General features: G+C 40.3%; 1 protein-coding gene across 3 annotated transcripts in view; it reads left to right on the top strand.

Moving 5' to 3' along the window:
- Positions 1-12,491, top strand: part of LOC124613169 (proteasomal ubiquitin receptor ADRM1-B) — a 113,820-nt gene extending 101,329 nt beyond the window's left edge. For all 3 annotated transcript variants that reach the window (XM_047141811.1, XM_047141819.1, XM_047141801.1), the window contains one exon: positions 7,301-12,491. In XM_047141811.1, coding sequence (XP_046997767.1) covers positions 7,301-7,603 — 303 coding nt within the window. In that variant the 3' untranslated portion in view covers positions 7,604-12,491. The remainder of the gene's footprint in view (positions 1-7,300) is intronic.
- The last annotated feature ends 3,866 nt before the right edge of the window (positions 12,492-16,357 follow it).

Below are 16,357 nucleotides of genomic sequence, written 5' to 3'. Positions count from 1 at the left end.
GGGAGCTCCAACGTTAGGCGGGTTATGGAGCCCCTCAGGAAAATAGCGGGTAGGTCGGGGAAGAATGCCAGTGTGCACTCGGTGTGCTTGCCGGGGGGTCTCGTCCGTAATGTGGAGGAGGCCCTTCCGGCAGCTATTGAACGCACTGGGTGTGACCGGCTGCAGATAGTAGCACATGTCGGAACGAATGATGCCTGCCGCTTGGGTTCTGAGGCCATCCTTGGTTCCTTCCGGCGGCTGGCTGATTTGGTGAAGACAACCAGCATCGCACGCGGAGTGCAAGCTGAGCTCAATATCTGCAGCATAGTGCCCGGAGTCGATCGCGGTCCTCTGGTTTGGAGCCGTGTGGAGGGTCTAAACCAGAGGCTCAGACGACTCTGCGACTATAATGGTTGCAAATTCATCGACCTCCGTTATTGGGTGGAGAACTGTAGGGCCCCCCTAGACAGGTCAGGCGTGCACTACACTACACACCGGAAGCAGCTACTACGGTAGCAGAGTACGTGTGGCGTGCACACGGGGGTTTTTTAGGTTAGAGGGACCCCCCCCCTTGGGCGAAACGATAAAATACCTGACGGCTTACCAGAGAGGACATTATCATCGTTGATAAAGAACGTCCGTCCTCAGAGACCAAAAACAGGAAAAGTTAACGTAATATTGGTAAACTGCAGGAGTATCCAGGGCAAGGTTCCTGAATTAGTATCTCTTATTGAAGGAAATAGTGCGCATATAGTATTAGGAACGGAAAGCTGGTTAAAACCGGAAGTGAACAGTAACGAAATCCTAGACACAGAATGGAATATATACCGCAAGGATAGGATAAACGCCAATGGTAGAGGAGTATTTATAGCAGTAAAGAATTCAATAATATCCAGTGAAGTTATTAGCGAATGCGAATGTGAAATAATCTGGGTTAAGTTAAGTATCAAAGGTGGGTCGGATGCTTCTATAGACCACCTGCATCAGCAACCGTAGTAGTTGAGCGCCTCAGAGAGAACCTGCAGAACGTCGTGAAGAAGTTTCGTGATCATACTATTGTAATAGGGGGAGACTTCAATCTACCAGGTATAGAATGGGATAGTCACACAATCAGAACTGGAGCCAGGGACAGAGACTCTTGTGACATTATCCTGACTGCCTTGTCCGAGAATTACTTCGAGCAGATAGTTAGAGAACCAACTCGTGAAGCTAACGTTTTAGACCTCATAGCAACAAATAGACCGGAACTTTTCGACTCCGTGAATGTAGAAGAGGGTATCAGTGATCATAAGTCAGTGGTTGCATCAATGACTACAAGTGTAATAAGAAATGCCAAGAAAGGAAGGAAAATATATTTGCTTAACAAGAGTGATAGGGCACAAATCGCAGAATATCTGAGTGACCACCATCAAACATTCATTTCTGAGGAAGAGGATGTGGAACAAAAATGGAAAAAATTCAGAAACATCGTCCAGTACGCCTTAGATAAGTTCGTACCGACTAAGGTCCAAAGCGAGGGGAAAGATCCACCGTGGTATAACAATCATGTACGAAAGGTACTACGGAAACAAAGAAAGCTTCATCATAGGTTTAAGAGTAGTCGAATCATAGCTGATAAGGAAAAGCTGAACGAAGCGAAAAAGAGCGTAAAGAGAGCAATGAGAGAAGCATTCAACGAATTCGAACATAAAACATTGGCAAACAATCTAAACAAGAACCCTAAAAAGTTTTGGTCATATGTAAAATCGGTAAGCGGATCTAAATCCCCTATTCAGTCACTCGTTGACCACGATGGCACAGAAACAGAGGACGACCGAAGAAAGGCAGAAATACTGAATTCAGTGTTCCGAAACTGTTTCACTGCGGAAAATCGTAACACGGTCCCTGACTTCAGCCGTCGCACGGACGCCAAAATGGAAAATATTGAAATAAACGATATCGGAATTGAAAAACAACTGCTATCACTTAGTAGCGGAAAAGCATCCGGACCAGACGAGATACCCTTAAGATTCTACAGTGATTATGCTAAAGAACTTGCCCCCTTTCTATCAGCAATTTATCGTAGATCGCTGGAAGAACGTAAAGTACCTAGCGACTGGAAGAAAGCGCAGGTCGTTCCCATTTTCAAGAAGGGTCATAAATCAGATGCGAATAATTATAGGCCTATTTCGCTTACGTCAATCTGTTGTAGAATAATGGAACATGTTTTGTGTTCTCGTATTATGACGTTCTTAGATAATACAAATCTCCTTCATCATAACCAACATGGATTCCGCAAACAGAGATCATGTGAAACTCAGCTCGCCCTATTTGCCCAAGAAATTCACAGTGCCGTAGACACTGGCGAGCAGATTGATGCCGTATTCCTGGACTTCAGGAAGGCATTTGATACAGTTCCGCACTTACGTTTAGTGAAAAAAATACGAGCTTACGGAATATCGGACCAGGTTTGTGATTGGATTCAGGATTTCCTAGAAGAAAGAACACAACATGTCATTCTTAACGGTTCAAAATCTGCAGATGTAGAGGTAATTTCGGGAGTACCGCAGGCAAGCGTGATAGGACCTTTATTGTTTACAATATACATAAATGACTTAGTTGACAACATCGGTAGCTCCGTGAGGCTATTTGCAGATGACACGGTTGTCTACAAGAAAGTAGCAACATCAGAAGACTCGTACGTACTCCAGGAGGACCTGCAGAGGATTAATGCATGGTGCGACAGCTGGCAGCTTTCCCTAAACGTAGATAAATGTAATATAATGCGCATACATAGGGGCAGAAATCCATTCCAGTACGATTATGCCATAGGTGGTAAATCATTGGAAGTGGTAACGACCGTAAAATACTTAGGAGTTACTATCCGGAGCGATCTGAAGTGGAATGATCACATAAAACAAATAGTGGGAAAAGCAGGCGCCAGGTTGAGATTCATAGGAAGAATTCTAAGAAAATGTGACTCATCGACGAAAGAAGTAGCTTACAAAACGCTTGTTCGTCCGATTCTTGAGTATTGCTCATCAGTATGGGACCCTTACCAGGTTGGATTAATAGAAGAGATAGACATGATCCAGCGAAAAGCAGCGCGATTCGTCATGGGGACATTTAGTCAGCGCGAGAGCGTTACGGAGATGCTGAACAAACTCCAGTGGCGGACACTTCAAGAAAGGCGTTACACAATACGGAGAGGTTTATTATCGAAATTACGAGAGAGCACATTCCGGGAAGAGATGGGCAACATATTACTACCGCCCACATATATCTCGCGTAATGATCACAACGAAAAGATCCGAGAAATTAGAGCAAATACGGAGACTTACAAGCAGTCGTTCTTCCCACGCACAATTCGTGAGTGGAACAGGGAAGGGGGGATCAGATAGTGGTACAATAAGTACCCTCCGCCACACACCGTAAGGTGGCTCGCGGAGTATAGATGTAGATGTAGATGTAGATTTGGGCCCTTGTTGACAAACACCTCCAACCTGTTGCCCAAAGTGTAGCCTCCTACATCAGATAAGTATCACTGCACAGACTGTTAATCATCCCCACCCCCTTTATCTCCTGGTCAGAGGTGACACACTTCCCTATGCACCAACATCCCTCATGTTCACGGTCTTGCCGCTATTGACCACTTCCTCTCCAAATCCACTACCTCATTCCTCATTCCTCATGTATCTTACTAATTATATCCTAACATGCTACTACTTCTCCTTTCAAGGGCAGATTTACATATAAACCATGCACCTGAATCCCAACCTGTTTATGGGCCATCTAGAGGAAACCTTCCTCGCCACCCAAAACCCTAAACCCCTAGTCTGGTCCAGGTTCATTAATGATACAGGCATGATCTGGACTCGGAACACCCTATCCTCATTCCTTCATAACCTCAGCACCATCTCTCCCCTCAACTTCACTTGGTCCTCCTCATCCCATCTTGCCCCCTTCCTGGACATTGACCACCACCTCTCTGATTGCTTCATCCACACGTCTGTCCACATTAAACCCACCAGCCACCAACAGTGCCTGCTTTTTGAAAGAAGTCACCCTGTCTACACCAAAAAATCCCACGCAAACAGCTATGCTGAAGGTCTCACAAAGGCCTTAAGACACACTGTCAGAGACCTAACCCATGAACATATGTCCTATGCTATATCCCCACACAGCCCCAATCCTCCCACTACCTCTAAGAACCAGCTATAAATGAGCACCGCCTCTGTTATCCAGTAGCACTCCAAACTGGAAAAACTTAAATCACATACTTCGTTGGGGCTTTATGTATCATCATGTCCTGAAATGAGGGACATTGTACTAGAGATTCTTCCTTCCCCTACTTAGTCCATTCCTGTACCACTCCCAACCCCGCCACCTTGCCGTATGGGTAATATCCCTTTGGGAGGCTGAGGTGAAATACCTGCCAGTCCACCCACCCAGCTCTTCGTATTCTAGTCCTGTCACAGCCATGTCATATAATGCCTCTGCTGAAATTATTGCACAGATTTTTGTATTGGCGTGGCCACTATCCAGCTGCCCACTAAGATTAACGACCAGCACCAAAATGTAGCCAAGAGTCCTGTGCTACAACATGCAACTGAATATAACATGTTTGATTTAAACGGGCCATCTGAATTCTCCGCTCCACCATCAGCTTTTCTGAACTGCACAGATAGGAGTTAAGTGTACAGTACATTCTCCACTCCTGAAATCATCCTGGCCTCAACCTACAATAACCTACTGTCCCCACACCCTCCACCCAATCATTTCCACTCCCTCTGTCGTGTCACATCCTCACAGTTCGCCTCATCCTCTTTGTGCACTGCCCCCAGCTGGTGCACCCATCAGTATTTTTACCTTATCTGCTCCTCTCTCCGACCGCCTCCCCTGTCCCTCTCCCACAGCCTGCTGATGCTGCACCTGGCAGCCCTATCTTACCACCACCAGTCCTTAGATACTTCACCGCCAGCACTGATTCCTCTCCCCCCACTCATACCCTGGCATCCCTCCCCTTCCCCAGCCCACTCCAGATTCTTGCTCCCATTTAATGCAAATTGTATTCTGGCCGGTGATAGTGGTTGTGTGTGTGTAAGGGGTGTGCTTGCTTTTGTGTGTGTGTGTGTGTGTGTGTGTGTGTGTGTGTGTGTGTGTGTGTGTGTTTTTTCTTTTCTGACGAAGGATTTGTCTGAAAGCTTATACGTAAGTCTTTTCATTGTGACTTTCTGCAACTTGGCATGTCAACTTTACGGCGAGTGGCAAACATTGTAAACTTTGTTATAAAACTGTAAGACACATGTGCAGGTGTTTCCATACAGTTCCAGTATTTTTAGAATGGATTACAAGAAAGAGTTACGTGGGTCGCATCATTAAAGCTCCGCTTCTCGTCATGTACATATTTGTGTGGCACCTTTGTTCACTCATTACAGTAGGCCCAGATGCTAAGTCCAACTTCTGATGAATCTGAGCAGCTGTAGATCGTTTTGTACTGTCTAACTACAGTATACATGTCACACGTGGCAGCAGCTTCTATTAAAAAAAAAAAAAAAAAAAAAAACATTATTGTTTGCTTTTATCCAAAGCACAATCAAATGACTGTTCAAACTCTATACTAGATTTCTGGAAGCAGAAACAGCAGGAGCTGCTTATATTGTAAAGTGGAATCCATTGAGCATGTAGAAGAAATGTACATCATAGAAGTACAGTAAATATTACTCTGTACTAAGACATATAAAGAAAATGTCAAGAGAATGCTAGAACAAATCTCATTGTATCAATAGAAATATTTCAAGAGGTTGGTGACCCATTGCTGGAAGAGTTCAGATGATTACATTTGGAAATGAAACACAGGTTGCTGCTGTCCATTGAAACCTATTTCCTTATAAAGTTATTGATTCCTCTGTTAATAAACAATAGTATTAAATACAGATTGACTCATACATAGAAGATAACAGCAACCAGCCACTTTTATAATGCTATTTATTTATTTAAATAGAGCTGTTACTGGTTTCGATCTGACACGTTCATTTTCAGACAGCTAGGTCATGTTTTACATTAGCTTTCGCCTTTTGTTTTCACAAGTGATGAAATTTCCTTGAGGTGGTGGTGCCCTACAACCAAAACAAGACGTGAGACAATGTCTTTTAAAGTGTAATTGTGCCTCAGAACAATTTTAAGTGATGTAAACAAATTATTAAAGGGAAGATTTTTCAGTTACTTATGATGATACTATGTTCCAGTGCAGACTACTTATGATCTTGCAGCAGCGAAAACTGTATGATGCAGTTTTCTTTAGGTATATGTATGCACATAATGTAAAGCACCACTCATAAACTATGAAGTTTCATCACATGGAGGTATGACACTTAAATCTATACTTGAAGTTAACAAAATTCTCTTCTTCAGAGCGCTTTCCTTGCCATAGCCAGTCTAAATTTTATATCCTCTCTACTTCGACCAACAGCAGTTACTTTTCTCCCCAAATAGCAAAACTCACTAATTCCCACTATATCTAACTTTCACCTATCCATTTCCCTTTTTAAATTTTCTAACCTACCTGCCCTATTAAGAGATCTGACATTCCACACTTAGAATGTGAGATTTCTTTCTTCTGGTAACGTCCTCCAGAGTATTCCCCGCCCGGAGATCTGAATGGGGGACTATTTTACCTCCAAATATTTAACCCCAAGAGGACACCATGCAGTAAAGCTACATGCCCTCGGGAAAAATTATGGCTGTAGTTTCCCCTTGCTTTCAGCCATTCTCAGTACCAGCACAGCAAAGCCACGTTGGTTGATTACTGTTACTTTATCAATTTTAGTCAGTCATAGCCTTGCTCTGACCTGATCCAACTAAATGTCTGTTTTCTGGATAGGAGTCTGTATCAGCATTTGGATTTAGATATAGTTGTGAATAATTCAAAATAATGTTTTAACATTTGAACAGAATTTTGTTTATTTTTGTAGTTGTTAATTAATTTTAATGTTTACAGTTTCCCTCATTGCTTTTATAACCTTTTTAAGCAGTTTTTTGTATATCGCTTGATGTGAGTGTGTTTGATAGTGTTCTTAGTGAGCCAACTCTTCACAGCTCTTAGATCGATCCTATTTTGTGCGGCCACATTTGTTGGCTGTTGCATTTTTACTTTATCTTTGTACAAATAATATAATGAAAATAAGTTGCAGTAATATTACATCATAGGAAGTATGAAGGTTTTGACTCTGAGTAACAAGCAGTTAATATACTTCTGTTTGTGTATTTTTTGTGAACATACTTCTGCTTTTGTGTGAAATGAAACTGGCAGAAATAACCCATTCACAATTACTTGTTGCAGGCCCTTAGTATGTTCAGTGCAGCATTACAGTCAGGACAACTTGGGCCTGTTGTGCAGCAATTTGAAGTAGGCCCGGAGGCAGTAGATGCTGCTAATCAGGGTAATATGGAAGAGTTCGTGAAAGCATTACAGAAGGCGTCTATAAGCAAGGATGAGTCATCAGCTCAAGGCACGAGCCGTGCACCCAAGGAAGAGGAAAAGAAACAGCCAGGAGGTGATGAGAAACGAAAGAAAACTGATGGTGGTTCTGGTGGTAGTGATAAAAAGGACGATGACGATGAGGAGTGGATGACTACCGATTAGCAGCAGAATTTTAGAGGTTTATTTAAGAAGTTCATATGTCTAATTTTGATAATGTTGGAATAATGTGATAAGTATCTGTTGGTTCTGATGGGAGCATAATTGCCAAAAACTCGTTACAAGAGGCCCGTGAAAATGGTTTGTCATGGAAATACAGTGTTAAGACATTCTCTGAGGTAGTGAGGTGTGTAGAATGGAAATACCTAGCACAGGCAAATTCACAGGCTTGATTTTAATCATGAGAGGTTTGCAGTACTTACACAGTTAAAGAATAGCTTATGTAGTTAAAGATCAACACTGAAGGAACTGTTGAAATTTTCATGAGCGTGACCTAAGCATCTCATTATCAGCACAAGTAAGTCAGTCTGTAATGAAAATGAAGAGAAATTAGAAAACTTGAGTGGAGCATGTCGAAGCGCTCATTTCCTTTTTCAAGTTGTGAGTTTGTCTGTGCACCGATAAATTGCCTTTCACAAATACTTTAGTGTTTCTTCACTTATAATAGATTTGTTAAATCTATACTGAGACTATAAACTAGATAATCAAAATTCAAATTATAAATTAGATAATTAGGTAAATGCATTTCGTCGTCACAAGGAGGAATCGTTGAGCAGAATGAGTGGACGAACACGTACAATAGCTCACATTTTATTATAAAAATGCCTTTTGCTGCAAATGAGGAGAACATACTTTTCATCTCAGCTGTTGAGCTCTTAATACTTAGTGAGGTAGTGCTATAACGTATTAGTATGTTTCACATTTGCAGTGACAACATGTAGTGAAATTATGAAGTGAACCACTTTAAAACTATAGCAACAAATCATTTTGATGAACAAGAAAATCATTTTTGGTGGTTTCAAGAAATGTTAAATCTATCATTAGTAAAGACTAACCACATTATTTATGATCACAGTGTGCTCAGCCTTAAAAAATGTACCTTGTTATGCGAGTGTTCCTATTTATAGTTCACACTGTTAAGCTCATTTATGGTCTCAGCTGCATCAAGAAAAGGCTTATTTTTTTACCTTCTGGAAATACATATAATTTTTTGTTAATGAAGCACTTTGAAATATGCCCTTGTTGCAGATGAACATTTTGTGAAGCTAATAACTTTTCGTGTGTATTTGTGCCAGTGTTTACACATTCATGGAATTTCCTGCTACTACTAAATGCTGACGGTGATTTTTTTCAATAATCAGTTTTAGTAGGTTTAGTGTGATTTATATTAAACACAAACAGTTGATTGTATAATACATTGTGTTGCAATATACCGTGTTTATGTTTTCGTCATTGTGTACCTCTCCACCCTTTTTCTGTTTCATAATAACTTCAAAAACCTTGGAAGCTAGGGTGAAATGAGTATAACATACAGAAATGTCTTCAGCTTGCTTGATATTCTTACAGTAATAGCAGGAGTAGTTAATTGTATTGTAACAACCAAATAATGTAGTGTAAACTAACAGAACAACAAATATTCTTGACAAGTTTTCTTTTTGGCGTTGTTGCTAGCATCAAAATCTGAAATTGCATTAAAAAAGATTAAACCACTATGGTTACATAGTGGAAATTAGTAATAAAATTCTAGCTTCATATCTTTTAAAACAGACAATGCCAACAGCCAACATTCCATAGGAAGTGACTGGTGTGGATTTAAGATAAATAGGTTGAAGACAACTTATTAGTAATTTAATATGTGTTACTGAAATTCCGGAGCCATGAATGATTATGCATACATACACTAACAGTACTAAACTTAAATTTAAAAAAATTAAATGCCCTGAAAACCTAATTAGACCCTTTTCTTCATACTTGTGCCATAAATCAATTAAAGGAAACATTGATTCCCACTTGGAGAACTTGGTCAGTTCTAGTCATTGGGTCATTTTCAAAAGTACATGTACATATATTCCCACAAAGAACATCGTCCCAACTAACTGTTAACCACACTACAAAACTTTGCCTCATTACTGTATACGAAGCTATTTCTGGATTCATAATTAAATACAACCACACCATCACAGTTAGTAGAAAGAGACTAAAGTGGGACAATCACAGTGGTTGATGACCAGATGAGATGCAGATGGTCTTGGAATATTCTGATGTTTGGGTCTTTATTATAGCACCAGGTAACATCTAATAACATATACAAGCATGTGTAAATGTGGACATGAAAATGACTGATGCAAATTGGGCAGTAAAGTGAAATAAAATGGTTGGATAATTGATGAGTTGCACCTGAAAAAATTAGTTTCTTTGAAATCTAATGCATAAATGTGTGATAGAATGTTCTCTACTGGTTATAACTTTGTAGAAAGTGAGTCAGAGGTGAACACGGCTCTGAAAGAGGTGTCTTACTCTGGTGCTAATGAAAGAGCATCTCTAATATATGATGATTTGACAGGGCAGTTTTAAATTAGGAGAAGATTCTTCTATGAATGTAATAGCTATGAAATAAAAATGAAGACAAGACTGACAGCAAACGAGAGAGAGAGAGAGAGAGAGAGAGAGAGAGAGAGAGAGAGAGTGTGTGTGTGTGTGTGTGTGTGTGTGTGTGTGTGTGTGTGTGTGTGGAGAGAGGATAGGGAGAGTGTATGTACACACTCGCATTAACAGATTTCTTTGACAAAGCTTCAAAATTTTACTGTCAGTCTTCTAGGTAACAAAAAAAAAAACTGCCAAACAGGCCTTGAAGGCCCAACAGTACTGACTGGCTGCTGTGTCATCCTCAGTGCTAAGTGGTCACCAGATGCAGATACGGAGGGGAATGCGGTCAGCACACCGCTCTCCCAGCTGTTGTAAATTTTTGTGACCAGTGTCACTACATCTCAGCCAAGTAGCTCCTCAATTGGCCTCACAATGGCTGGTTGCACCCCACCTGCCAACAGCCCTCAGCAGACCTGGACAGTGACCCATCCAAGTGCCAGCCAAGCCTGACAGTACTTAACTTCGGTGATATAACAAGCACCGATGTTACCATTGTGGCAAGTCTGTTGGCAGGTAACCACATATATAATTAATTTGAAATTCAACATTGTGAACAAAAAGAAATGGAGTAAACTAGTATGGGCAATGCATTGTGCCAGAAGGCATATACAGAATGAGTCATAAGTGAGAAAAAATATTGTAAGGACCACATGCTGCTACGCATAGAAACTGACGGACAGTTGATAGGTTTGGTGTTCTTGATGTATTGTGTATATAAGACAAAAGAAATAGTTAACCTTTTACGAGAAACTGACATACCCCACAGTGACAACATGTTATTCACCCACAGATGCAACACATGACAGATTAGTGAGTGTATTTATATCTGCCAGTGTTTGAAAGATAAAAGAAAGAAAAAAAATCCCATCGTAGGGGGGAATTGTATCGGAACTCATGAACCACACAATGCCAGTGGTGACAGTGCACAATATCCTGTCAGGGAATATTTGTTCTGTAAATGGAAAAAGTGCTCAATGGAGGAAGAAAAACCATGGCACATGACATGTTTAGAACAGCACTGCACTTTTCACTCTAGCTGATAGTTGCCACCTGTCACAACATTACTACCATGGCAAGTTTCACAACCGAGGAATATGGTGACATTCACCTCACTTATGGGCTTGCTGATGGAAGAGCTGATGTTACATGACAACTGAATCATGAGAGGTTTCCTAACTGGCACCTTCGATCCTCAAAAACATCTTTCATTGGATAGGTGCAGTAGGAGTACGTTGCATGTGTAACACCTCCAGGATTTAGTGGCTGGGGCTGACTGTTGATGTACAATGTAGATGACAGAATTTGTTGCATGTGTAGCACCTCCAGGATTTATTGGCTGGGGCCAACCAGTGATGTACAGTGTAGATGACAGAATTTGTTACAAACTGTTATGGAGAACCAAAGAATAAACGCCAGTCTCTCGTCACTGCAGTAAGAATGTCACAATCTATTGTTATGTGAGTACTGCTTAGAAACCATTACCGTCCCTTTTGTGTTTATGAGGTACAAGCCTTGTTGCCGGGAGACTATCAGCAGAGGCAGGATTTCTGCAAAATTATGTTACAGCGTCAGAGGCATGACCAGCGTTTTTCACAAACAATACTGTTAAATGACGAAGCCCAGTTCATGGAGGAGGGTATAGTGAATTCGCATAATTGGCACGAGTGGGCAGAAGAAAACCCACACAGCACAGTGGTACAATGGTCCAACAATGATGCTATGTCAATAATGGGTGAGTATTCTCAATCAGCGTATCGTAGGGCCACATTCGCTACCACTGAGGTGACAGGAGAGGGGTACCTGCAGTGTTGTAAGATATTAGTTTGGCCTCTTGTATATACCTGTGGTACATGCATAAAGGAGCCCCTGCTCACTTCAGTAGCACAGCGTGATGCTTCATTGACAGTTTCTCCATTTCCAAATGGATTGGTCTTGGAAGCCCTGTAACTTGGCCAACTAGATCACCAGACCTTAATCCACTGGATTTATTTTTGTGGAGCTGTCTGAAATGAGTGATTTATGGAGGAGGGCTTGTTGATGTCAACTGTTGGCACAGAGAACAACATGCCTGTGATGATGTGCGGAGCGATACAGACATGATAAATCATGTTCAGCGATCCTGTCTGCAAAGACACTCTCTCTCTCTCTCTCTCTCTCTCTCTCTCTCTCTCTCTCCGCCCCCCCCCTCCCTCCCTCCCCCTCTCTGTGGTTGTCATTTTGAACAATAGTTACGAAATGTCACTGAAGCTTCTGGTCATGTGTTTCTATGTTAATTTAGATTTGTACAATTGTATTCATTTGGATTACTAGGTGACTTAATTGAGTGGTTATATTTTGTATTCTGATTCTTTGTACTCCTTTCTGAAGACTAAATCCAGGGCACAAAAACCAAATAATAAAATATGTATATACAGTAATGCAGTTCCTCCTCAGTTCCCTTTCCCTATACCATCTGGCGACAATACATAATACCGACTGGCAAAAACAGAACAAGATAGATGTGGACACTGTCACTGCTCGCATTGGCCTGCTGCATTCCTTGCCTTCTAATCAGTGGCGTCAACTATGTACAATGTTCACATGTTGTGCAGTGTTGCTGGTCTTTCCCCTTGGCCTATGTCGGTGCACAGGAACACCCAAAAGTGTGTTTCACATTTCTAAATCTTGCAACATTTAATTGCATTGCCATTTAGGGACATAGGAACATGGGGAAAATGAATTTGTTTGTATCTCAATGTGTGGCATTTTGTATGAAATATTTTCCTCATTTACTGCTCAGCCTGTAGATATGCAGTGGTGCAATGCAAGGCACCACAACATGAGGAAGACTCTGGATAAGGTAGAACGACTATATTCACAAACTGAAGAAAAGGGACTGGTGAAATAGCAATAGAGGAGAAGTGTGGAGTTAATGACAGTTTTCAAGAAGACAGCTAACTCAAACTTTTTGTTATTACCGAATGCAATATGCAATAAACCTTTTCCTGTTAAATATTTAGATATATTTTAACAATATTAAAGTTTGCTCAACAGAATTGATTAACCTCAGAACATTTTTTCTTCAAACTTTTTACAGCAAAACATAATTTTAAGAGAAGTTATGTTAAGAAACAAAACAAGTAGCAGAATCTTGTCTGGAAGTTCATTTTCTTAGTGTGTGTGTGTGTGTGTGTGTGTGTGTGTGTGTGTGTGTGTGTGACCTGCATGGTAGACATAAGTGGCCAGTTCATGATCTATTGTGGACGAACTTCATTCGGCTGTGGCAGTTGTTCAACCTTCATGAAAATGAGAAACAGCACAATAGAATCAATTTTTATGAAGATACTAATCAACATGTTGACTGTCATGAGGCCTGCCGGTGGCCACAGCAGAGCCTCAGATCTAATGCAATGACTTGTCCTGGACTGGTGGTGAAATATCCACCACCACTGTGAGTGCAGCAGTCAAAATGTTAAATATATTTAATTTGCAGTGTATTAAAGTATAAAATGTATTAAATTTAACATACTGAATTAAAAGATATAATAGATTTTTACATTAACTGTGATTGCACAATCAGTAGGAGTAAGAATGCCAGTATCAACAGTTTTGGTATAAAACTATTAGGGAACAATTGACACTCTGGGTAAAGTAGGATGACAATATTGACAGATAAACTGAAGAGGTTGGATGGATGAAAAATAAATTGACAGTGGCAGCCACTGTATGAAAATCGTAATGAAGTGTAGAGCAAGCAAATAGTAAACTCACTGACATCATGAAGAGGAGCAAATGACTTCAGGGAGATAACATAAACACCCCAGGAAAGTTTTATGGTAGCAACCTGTTTAGAACATGTGTATTAAGTGGTGATTTTCGAGGAGCTGTTGGTATTATACATGTCAGTTAAGAACTACAGACGGCTCTAGCAGATGGAGGAGCATACCTACAATATCTTTAAAACAAAGTAATAATTTGGAAAGCATATTATAAAATATTTATCACTGATTCAATTAGGCAGTTATGTTTAATATTAAGTGGTAGTCTTGTAACTTGAAACAAATCGTAGGAAAATTTAAATTTTTAAAATGTTGTGGTTTATCATTCATGTCCTTCCTAAAAGGCAGTTGTGTGTTTCAAAGCAGACACTTAATCTAAAAAGTACCAATTTCTATGCCACCACACTTCTTACAAGCATCACTAAGGTGTCTGCTAGGATAAGAACTCGCCAATTGTTTGCTCAATAATGAACTGTTCTGTGAACCTGATCACTACACCAGTGAGCACAAAAGCCTGTTGATGCTACTTACTGCCAGTCCAGTGGGCACACTGCATCAGGCGTAAGTCGTACTGTGACTGCTGGCAGCCTTGTGGCAGTCGATGTGTTAGATTGCACTTCAGACATGAATTTTTAAAATCATTTCAACTTGTTAGTCAATTTAGTCATTTTGAGTTATAAGACTTTCTGATGTCTACAAATTTTTTTTAACAAAAGCTTAAAATTACAAATGAAAATAGTGTTCTCATTGTTCTGTGAATTCCATCAATTCTACACTGGGCAGTTACAAACCCTCCTCAAAGGACAAGAAGTAATGGGCAGTGAAAAGGAAAATGAAGTTGTCTAAATTTGTTTCATTTTCTTCTCACTGCAATTGAGGGGAAAATTTCACTTCAGTATCTTACTGACAAGCTGTATCACCTGAAGGAAGGATAACATTTATTCTTTGGTCCTAAGTGAATAGACTGCTGTGCTGGAGTTGAGTACTTATTTCATATTTCAGTAACTGCTTTATTTCAGATAGTTCCTGATGTCTGTAGTGCCATACGCAAAGCAGTTCAGGTTTTATTGAAGTATGAGTGAGGGGGATACATTGTGTCAGCTACACATATGATCTGTCTGTCATGTAGGCATCTTGTTAAAAAATTTTATATAATTTATTGGAAGATAGATTAAGGGAAATATAGCTCTTATTTATTCATTTATTATATTACAAGCTATGATGTAATCACAGCAGAATGTAAACTGTAACAACAATTGGGTCTTTTGTCCTGTTCATAATTTTACAGTAACGAAGTCTGGCAGTTTCCGGTGATTAAGGGTGGCAGTGTGGTACTGGTGTGCAAGACTCACACTGCCCCTTGGCTATCGAACTTACTTAGAGTTGCTTCGCTGGTCGTCTTTTCAGGATAGCCGGCTGCGATGTCCTGCACAACTTCTTCTCTGAAGATAAGATGCTACTTTGGAGGAACTTTTTATACTCTTAAAATAACTCCACACACACTCGAGAATATTCTGAACTCAATCTCACTGTATTTTCATCACACACAACAGTTTTCATACATGTAAAACATTTTTTGTAAGCTCGACACCTTCCGGTCCGACAGAAACATCACATTCATTTTTCCATAAATACAATCTACAAATCTCTCCAAGTTCAACAAGACAACTGTCTGGACCTTACGAAAGTAAGAGAATGAATGAATAAGTAATTGTCTCTTCTCTTCTTTCAACAACATTCAAATGATCACACAATAATGTTTGACGTCGCACGGAGTACGGCGCATTTATTCCAAAAGCTGGATGTATAACTTCTTAGGCGGGCTTGGCGACTACATGCCTATGCCGATCATCTGTCTGATACAAGTCTGTCCTGCACGCACATAATTGTGGTGCAGTAGACACAGTTCTACTTTACCACATTCGTCTCTAAAATAATGCGTGTTCGAGGCGGTAAAAATATGAGGGTTTACCCCAAAATTCTCGAGGCACTACAGTAAAAGGTACATATTTGTGCATGTTGACTTTAAAAGAGATTTATTGCACTATTTGTCTCCAATTAAAAAGAAAATTACAAAGCTTGTGTCCTTTAACTGCTTTCCCATGTCATGCACATATGTTATGAATTCTCACATCCACATAATGTTGAGCATCTTTTCTGTTGTTTGACATTTTGTGCTGTGAATTTCTTGGATCCCACAAACACCTATGAAATCCATATTCCTCTACTAGCAGTATTACATTATCTTCTCCAACACTCAAACAACTCGAATCTGATGCAGTAAAACAGCAGATGCACACAGTTTTAATCTGTAAGGAAGTTTCAGACTGACCACCAGCAAAACATCAATGAGCATCTGCGAATATGAACCACACATGACCAAATGCTGCTCACTTACACTGTCAGCTGTTTACACAAGAGCAATGCTTGTTCTGTTTTGTTCACTTTGGTGTAAATTGAGTGTCACTGGAACAAGAAGCAGTGTGATGATGGAGTGATGCCAGTAAGCAAGTAT

The sequence above is a fragment of the Schistocerca americana genome, chromosome 1 (assembly GCF_021461395.2).
Source record: "Schistocerca americana isolate TAMUIC-IGC-003095 chromosome 1, iqSchAmer2.1, whole genome shotgun sequence".
NCBI classification, from domain to species: Eukaryota; Metazoa; Arthropoda; class Insecta; order Orthoptera; family Acrididae; genus Schistocerca; species Schistocerca americana.
Note: the sequence above shows the minus strand (reverse complement) of the source record. Positions and strands in the feature narration are given on the sequence as shown.